General features: G+C 39.2%; 1 protein-coding gene across 1 annotated transcript in view; it reads left to right on the top strand.

The window, feature by feature from the left end:
* Positions 1-8,966, top strand: part of LOC146593511 (engulfment and cell motility protein 1-like) — a 106,530-nt gene that overhangs the window by 87,564 nt on the left and 10,000 nt on the right. The window contains exon 4 of the mRNA XM_085309146.1: positions 5,279-5,386. Within this exon, the coding sequence (XP_085165272.1) occupies positions 5,279-5,386 (108 nt within the window). The remainder of the gene's footprint in view (positions 1-5,278; positions 5,387-8,966) is intronic.

Raw genomic sequence — 8,966 nt, 5'->3', positions numbered from 1 at the left:
AGAGAGAGAGAGAGAGAGAGAGCAGAGAGCTTACAGCCCTTACAGCCACGAGAGGATGTGAAACTCTTTCATATTTACTTAGTATTAAAAGCCGCCAAACCAACAGGTGATCCATTGAGGGGGGTTGAAGACTGAGATGTGAGGTATCTGTAGTCCAATCTCTGTATTTCAGTACAGGGTTATCATATCAGCATGATCTCTCTGTAGCTGAAATTCAGAAATACCATTATTGTCTCAGTAGGATCCTTGCCACTTCCAAATAATACGGGGCCTTTTGCTTGCTGTGTTTCACAGAAGAATGCCAGGACTAACTCCTGCTATTATGAGATGTTCTTAATCAGTTGAAAATGAAACAGCAAAATACACCCTGCCCTTCTAGTCATTGTTCAGCACAGATCATAAAGCTTCAGATGTCACTGCTTGTTCTTTGACTGTGGAAAGTCAGCTGACTGATAGCCCTCTTCGGCTTTCTCCTTCCTTAGCTAAGACCTAAAAAAAGGGATGAAGACTAGAAAAAGCCTACAAAGCACCTTACAGCCTCAGAAGTTATTATTTCCAGTAGAGTAAGTAGCAGATAAAAGAGTTTTATTGAAGATAATAGATGCTTCTGTAGTTGACATCTAGTACACTTGGAGTTTATGTTGATGGGTGCAATCTTGGAAATAATTTCTCCTTCTAGCTTTATAAAGATTATAGAGAAATTGCGTATTATTGAAATGGATTTGCAACTGAAGATAAAGTTTCTTGAATAGTCATTTTGGAAATGAGAGAAACCCTAGTAAGACACATCGTTACATTAAAAACACAGGCAAAGCATATTTTTTAAATAACCTAGAAAGAGTAACCTTAAATTAAGGCAAAGAAACAAACCAGCCCAGTTTTCTGCCTCTTGCAGGGATGGGAAGTGACTCATGCTGTTAAATGAGAACACACACTTTCTTCTCTCTGCAAAGTTCTCCTTACTGCCACGCATCTGCTCCACCTTCCCTAGTTCCACAAAAAGTAATATTCTGTGATATGTGACTTGCTGAGAGGAACTGGTTAACCAAGCCTGCCTAACCCCTCCAGCATTACCACAAGTCAGTTAATCACAAATCGTTTGCAGGTTTTGCTGGCTTTTTGTAAGTACTTAAGACCAGTTAGACTGAAAATGTATCGCTCTGATGTCACATCTTAGAGAAACACAACACAGCGAAAGAAAGAGGCTGAGTCTACATACATATATCTAAAATCTAAAGAACTATATATATTTTCACAGATTTATTAAAATACATGTGTTATGTCACTGAATCTTTGAGCAACGTTTTCTTCAAACAAACTTCACTTTTTTAGTAATGTGGACTGTATCTTGGGGTAAGATGTATATTCTGAGCCTTCTATCAGTGCATATCTGAGCTATTTTCTTTCCATATTCTAGCTACAGAGTACTTCTGTGGCAATCACAGTAATTCTTTGCATGGGATAGCAGTTGTTAAGGGCATATGAGTCATTGGCCATTAATGCGCTTGGAAACACCATATGAATAGCCAGCACTCTGCAGCCCCTTGGCAAAATGTTCTGTGCCCTACAATTTGGTCACAGTTTGAATATTACTCTTCTAGGCAAATTATAGCTGGTTTTGTTGTTTGGGTTTTTTTTTTTTAACCTCTTCTGTAAACTTTAACAATGTGTGTATTTAACCCATTGGATGCTCTAGCAATTGTTTGAAAAGCTAAACAATTTGTATGAGACCTTTTCGGATTAAAAATAACAATAATTAATTTCATTGCTCAAGGAAGTATCAGTAGCACCTTAATTCAATGAGCATAAAAGGCATGAGGACTCATTGGAAAGTTTTAATAATGTCGTATCTGAAAATTGCAATGAAATCACAGCCCYACACTGTCTCTAAACACTCAGTGCTTAGAGGATGCCTTTCCTATCGCTGCCTGCTTTCAGAAGGAGCTCTACAGAGGCAAGGATAATAACATCTGATACAAAATAAGCCATCAAAAAAGGACTTAGACTTTGAGGCAACTCCATAATACTGGTCCTAAATCTGACAGCTCTCTGGAGAAAGTAAAAAAAAAACTCTTTTTTGAACTAACAGTTCCTCCAACTCCAGCTGTACGCCTACACACAAATCTACCAACTGCAGAGTAGAAAATCTATGGGGAAATACCTGTCCCATCTTTAAAGCCTGTTTTGGCACGTCAGCTCTGTGACCTTCTGTTTGAGAGCTCTGGAGTTTTTAGACCACAGTTTTTCTTTGTTTTTTTAAAAACCATTTTCTAATCATGGTAGAAAAAAAAACAAGCTTCTCTNTTTAGGTATTAAGAGATGGAAGAAAATGTCGGCCACTTCTCACTTGTTGTTATCATGTTTTCTTCACTTATTTTAATCAAAGGAAACAATTTCATATAATTCTTATTTTAACTGTAGCATTAATACACTCCACTTCAAATAAAATTGTGTTCAACACCTGCACTACAGTAAAATAACATGCATTTCTTTTAAAGCTATCCCCCCCCACCAAGGCCCAGGGATCTCACATAAGCATGATATTATCTGATAAACCRTTCGTAACATCATGTACAGCTTAAAAGATCCCCAGCTGGCTAGGGCTGAGATGGTTGCAGAGGCCTCTAAAAGGAAGCAAGGTTTACTTTTCAGTGGTATTGTACTAATTGCCCTTCTCCCAGCCTGATTAGGACAGTCCTTTAGCAGCTGCAGCTGACAAGATCTCCTTAGTTGCATTTGTAGGCTTCATTTAAGGATTTTTCCCCTGACAGCAAAGTTTTGATATGATGGTAGTTATTTGTTAGCCCACAGGAGAACAGCACTGGACATGCTTCAAGCTACATCAATGGCTATTAGTTCTTTAATTAACCTTAGGTTATGGGGAATAGCTGTAAAAGACTCCACAAGCCTGCAGACGTGGGATTTCTTCTTATAAAACCACCATTTCCTAAAAACGAAGTAAAGAAATGTTCATCAGCTTTTTTTTCCCCCTCTCTTATTTTTTTGAGCAGAGGGTTGAAACGGGAACAAGGTTTTTAAAACACTTTAATCCTTAGGAGGTTAAAAATATCAATCATTTTCTGACCCTCACCTGCAACCCTGGTCCCGTTTGGGCCAAGTTAAAAGGAATTCGTGACAGTTTTAGTCAGTGACATCATCTTGTCCTGCTAATTGAGAAGGCAGTCAGACYGGGTTGGCTCTTACTAGGAAAAAAGGATTTTCTTAATCTTAGAGATGGAAAGCCATATTCCTTTGTACAGTCTGCAATCAAACACTCATAAATAATGAGGCTGCCATTAAAAATTCTCAGAAAAAATGATGTTGCAAGTAAAGCTGGACATACCAGCTTTCTGCTGCATTAGGTGGGGCCTTTCTGTAGGTAGGCAAGGGGCAGGCCAGGCTACTGTCAGAGTAAGTGGAGTACATTTTTCTTTAAGTATCAGATTTTGAAATGCTTCAGGTAGAGTTCCTTGTCAAAGATACAAATATACAAGTTTCACATGTATCCTTTTGAGACATTCAGACTGCCCAACAAGTTGATGTTGTGTGTCTCTCAGATGAGAGCCTCTTGAATAAGGGTCCTGCTTGCTCTAGTTTTAAATTCCTGCAATAGTTTTGCAAGCAGAGGTTTCCTCCCGACCCCATGCTGTGCAATATTATAYGTACTGTTTATTATGGGAAGCTTATATTCCAGTAGCTCTTTTTATATGTATCATGAAATCATAATCTCAGGCTCAGCAGCATAAATCCTTCAGTGTTGTTTACGCCGTGAAAGAGATACCAGAATCTTCCTCATGACCCTTTGCCAGTAGTTTGTAAGGTGCTTTGAAATCTTCCTGTAGAATGACTTACACAAACAGAGGGTGGTTTGAAATGTTTCTTTTTTTTCCCTATTTTTGCTTACTGTGAAAAAAGTATCTAAAAGGGCACATAGAAGCCAAGAGAAACCTCAGAGGTGAATTGTCTTTCTCTGTGTCTTATTGCATTACATTTTACAAAGTTGAGCACAGGCTCCTTTAAAAAGAAGTCGGGGCTATGAAAACCACACTTCACTAGTGGAACCAAAAAGCCCTCCCTTTGCTAACAGCCCTGGATGAGTGCACAGGGTCTAACTTTGGTGATTTTACAGTTCCTCCAACATTTTATCCAGACCATGACTCTTCGCTCGTGACTGCTGTGATGCCATGGGGCTCTGTCCATGCTGCCATTTCCCTAAAATTGTCCAGAGGCTGCTGTGTGGCACAGCATCACGGCTGCCAGCAAGGAGAGAAGCACAGGGGAGAGAAACCRCCTCCCCCACCCACCACCACCCCCTTTTAATGAGTAGCCCAGCTCCRAGCTTTCGGAGATTCATAGCTAGGCTGTAACAAGATGGTATTTCTGACAGCTTAGCRTTGTGTGTGAGCTATTTATTACATTGAAAGAGCTCTGAGAAGGAAGGGTAGCATCATTCTTGCCATTTTGAAAAGGGAGTTGGCAAGCACCAGCCTTGCATGCCAGGCAGCGTGGCAGCCTTGTTCTGCAAAGCCGATATTTTTAGTGGGAGCAGGTTTTAACAAATATTATTAAGGGGAATTGTATCCTGAGAAGCTGGATTTGGCAAGAGATGTAAATATACGTATCTCCTAGGAAGGGCTGAAATGAACATAGGAGCGTGGTATGGGTATGTTTGTGAGCATGATGACCACTGAGTTCTCTCCAGAGCAAGGGAGTTAACTTTTTTTTTTAATCTTTATCTGTTTGTGATGTCCAGTCCTACCATGAATATGAGGATGTTTTGCCATGTCTACAAAAAGACATGAGTCACAGTTTTCATAAGGTATGGGACATCTCAAATGTTCTAGTTTTGAAAGTCCCACACAAGAGAGCTGGCAGGGCTCAATGTTCACATAGTGGGTACTAAAAATGAAGGTTTTACGGGTATGTTAAAGTTAGCCACTCAAAACAGTAGTTATTTACCCAGTCCCCTGTCTGTGAGGATGTATAATAATATCATGTAAAGCTAAGTCAGTTGTTTCCTGGTTACTAGCTATTTTTTCATCTAGTGGCTGAATCAAGACAGGAATAATAGATTAATACCAGCTTTAAACACACTTTAATCAAGTAAAATTGCATTCAAAGTCCTTGCCCCACTTCCAATACACCCCACACATTTCTTTTAAAAATGACACAATCCTCCTTCCTTGTACAGCCTCATTTGAGTATATTTTCCCTTATGCTTTTGATAATGCTGATGAAGACATGTTAGTAACCCTGGTTATTGTGTTTCTTTTAACAGACAAATTTTGGTATTGTCGACTTTCACCTAATCACAAGGTCTTGCACTATGGAGATTTGGAAGAAAGTCCCCAGGGAGAAGTCCCTCATGATTCCTTACAAGATAAATGTGAGTCATGTACATGGATTGTGCTGCTTTTGCTTCTTTTGAGTTAGTTCTTCTTCATGACTTCTACTGGCTTTCTTTTAATTCAGGATATTATCAATTGCTCTGTTTATGGGGTCATCAACAGAGGACATTTCCTCATGCATTCAGATACTGCTCTCCTGGTTTTGGCAAGTGTGTGTAAGAACTGAGCTCAGCTTTCCAATGAGCTCATAATTTCTTTGAACTTGGAAATACGCATCGCAAGGGGAGAAACACAGTTTATTTTCACTGTTTGTCTAACTGCAGATATCAAATGAAAATACTTTGGCATATTCAGAAGCACTTCCTGTCAATAGAGGCAGCAGTTTCTGCAGTTATAACCAATCTAGTGTGTGGAGGAGAAACCTGTGGCAGACAGGGGTCTTTTTGATTATCATGAAGAGTGGCCTTAAAGATGATACATTGCTCTGAACAGCAGTGATAGGACTTCACAGTTAGTGTGTGCCCACTGAGACAGTACATGACTTTATGACAGCTCTTACCAGGGCAGTTATTGGGATATCTTCTAGGGATCAAAGTCATTGTGGAGCCCACTTGGAGCTCTTTAGAAAATCATACTCTCATGAAAATGTCTCCTTAGTCCAGCATCAGTTATAGAAGCTTAACCTGCAATCATGGGAAAGTCTTTTGTAATGGCTCGGATAATGACCAGTGCAGTTTTATCACCAGAAAATGAGACTGAAAATTCAAGCCTTAATGAGGAGTTACTTCTTTTTGTTCTTTTCTGAACCTCCATTAGAAATAAATGTCATTCTTGTCATTTTCAAATTAGACAAACATTTGTACAAGCATTCAAGTTGGTAGTTGTTCTTCTTTCATGAAATGACAAGAGCTTTGTAGACTTTGAAAGTTTCTCCAGCCTGAAAATTGAGAGAAGAGGACATTTAAGCTTTTTGAAGTTTAAGTGATTTTAACATTTTATGTTAACAACATAAAGAAGTGTTTCCCCTTTCTCCTTCCCTTACCCATCTCGAGGCAGCACCTTTTAAAATTTCTAAATGCTCCCAGGTGCAGGCTGAGGAGGGAAGGAAGAAGATCCGGTCTGATGCTGGAGCCCTGGCAGTTTACAGTCACATTCACTTTTCATTGCCTTCCACATTGCCTCGAGGATGTTTCAGGCTCTTACTGCAGCAGTAAGTGGCAGAATCTAGGACAGGGGATCTTATTGCTGTATTGGCACTAGAAGAGGCTATTTGTGTGGACAAGAGTTAGAGAAATAGCCTTCAAATGTTATATTAGCTCCAGAATGACAGTAAAAGGATGAATGTCACACTTGAAATGCAGGGGCAGTTCCTAGCCTGACAGTTCCCAGACTTGTTTGCTTTGAGCACGCTTCCACACTTGTAAGCCCAGCTCCAACTGCAAGCTTCAATTTACCTTTGAGTTTCCCTTAAGCTTTTGAGCTTATTTGTGAATGGCATGATCCCACTGGCATGGTAGCTCCTACTTCAGGAGCTGCTGGGCCAGACCCACGTGTTCCCTGTGCACGCCTGCTGATGGACTGAAGTAGATACTGATGCAGTTCAAGGAAGATGTGGTTATTTTTTTAATATCTCAGTCTTTTCAGACTGTTAAGGATATAAGAGCTACCATAGTGCCCACCACATTAGAATTTAACTAAACAAAGTTGAGAATATTGCAAGAAATACGAATATAAAATTATAAAGTGGCATTGTTGCTGTAAACATGTCAGACCAAACTGTCTTGGGAATTTTACAAAACATGTTCCAATGATGATCTGTGTTTCTTTTGAATAGAGTTGTACTGAATTTTGTATACACCTTGCCACACTTGACCAACTACCAAAAATAAACAGCTTTTGGCTTTTTTGTTCTTGTTTTTTTTCTTAACCTTTGGACTTCTTTCGGTGTCTCTTCAGGCTGACAGAGTTATCAAGCTGTGCAGACTCTAGCTGGGACAGAAAGCAGCTGCCCTCTTTCTCAGAGCTTTATCTGTTAYGAGCTCATCACATCTGTGTTCACACCCTCCAGCATCTTGTAGTCAGCTTCTGATACCATTTTAAGTCTTTGATTCTATTTTCCAAAGCAAGGAATAGGCCAAATTCCTTATAAATCAAAGATCATGGTATCATACTTATTTGAGATCTCCCATGTTAACTATGCTGCAGAGCACAGAGACCAAGAAATATATGACATCTGGGGAAAAAAAAAAGGAAAAAAAAAAGAAGAAGAAGAAGAAGAAAAAAGAGAAGCCTGGCATAACTGATTTGGAAAAACCCTTCCTTCTGCAGTCAAATAAATTGTAGGAGGGGGGCATTTTCAGGAAATGCTTCAGATTCTTCTATCTTGAGAAGACCTCTGCCATACTGGCAATCAAATACCTCTTTTATTTCCCAGTTTCCCTTAGCTTGCTCTTCTTCCCTCAAAAATAAGTCAAAAAAARAGAGAGTAGTGCCACAGACATAAAAAGCAGGGCTGCAATGTGCACCTACGACTAAGGGCAAGAGGGGCTGAATAGTGAAGGGGCAAAATAAGTTTTACCATCTCTTTCAGTATTCCGTGCAAAGAAGGACCTTTAAAAATGTCATTGTGTCATGTGCTATCATTTGATCACAGTGCTGAGGTAATCTGTATTAAAATATGTAGTGTTGCTGCACTCATTGGAAGAAAAAATGTATTTCTTCTTTTTCCAACAGTTCAATTAGAGCTTGTAAAGATAAAGGCAATAACAAACTTTCATAATACTATGCTGTTCTATATGTATATGTGTGATGCTTCTCTGRAGCCACAAAGATAATGGATTATTTATAGATTGTAGAAACTTTCTGTCACTCACTGACCATATTGTGTTGTGGAGTATATAGATTTTCTATACTGTAATTACTGTCAGAAAATTGACTTCCACTTGAAGCACAGAGAAATGTTTTAGTGACCTCATCACGTTTACTCTGTGAGTGAGTCTGAGCAGCAACAGCTGCCAAAACTTCTGCATTACCTTGTTTTTAATGATTTCTGATCATTTTACATCATAAAGTAATTAGAATCGGTCATTATAACCCTTAGGATACCTCATTCCTCTTAGTACTAGAGAGTGACTAAACTAGATTGAAATACAAAACAATATGAAAAAATCATATATGCATTAAAAGAAGGTCAGCAGCGTCAGGTGAGATGAGGGGGTCCMCCTAGCTCTATCTAGCTCTGCTGGCTCCTATCGCTAGCAGAGATTTTAACCAAATGCCTAGGGAAGAGCAACAACAGGGCAGGCTTATTACATTGCTAAGAGAGAAAACAGTATATGCTGTCTAGATACATGAGTACACATAAAAACTGTCCAAATAGAGGTACACATCTATATAAAACTCTCCTTCCTGAAATAGTCTCAGCAGGCAAGAAAAAGCAGACTCAGATTTTTATCTAAATGCCTGAAACTTTGTCAGGGCTCACTGATACGTATTTTAGTTGCTTTGCTTACAGCTTCTTTTTGTACAGCAGGCTGGAAATGGCAAAGGGGGTGACATTTTTAACACCTTAGTCTTGCCTCTTTTAAGACTTGTAGTTTAACACATTTTGGTTTTATC

The sequence above is a fragment of the Rhea americana genome, unplaced genomic scaffold, assembly GCF_003343005.1.
Source record: "Rhea americana isolate MKP2758 unplaced genomic scaffold, rheAme1 scaffold_291, whole genome shotgun sequence".
Taxonomy (NCBI): domain Eukaryota; kingdom Metazoa; phylum Chordata; class Aves; order Rheiformes; family Rheidae; genus Rhea; species Rhea americana.
The sequence above is the reverse complement of the archived record's forward strand: the minus strand, read 5'-3'. Positions and strand labels throughout refer to the sequence as shown.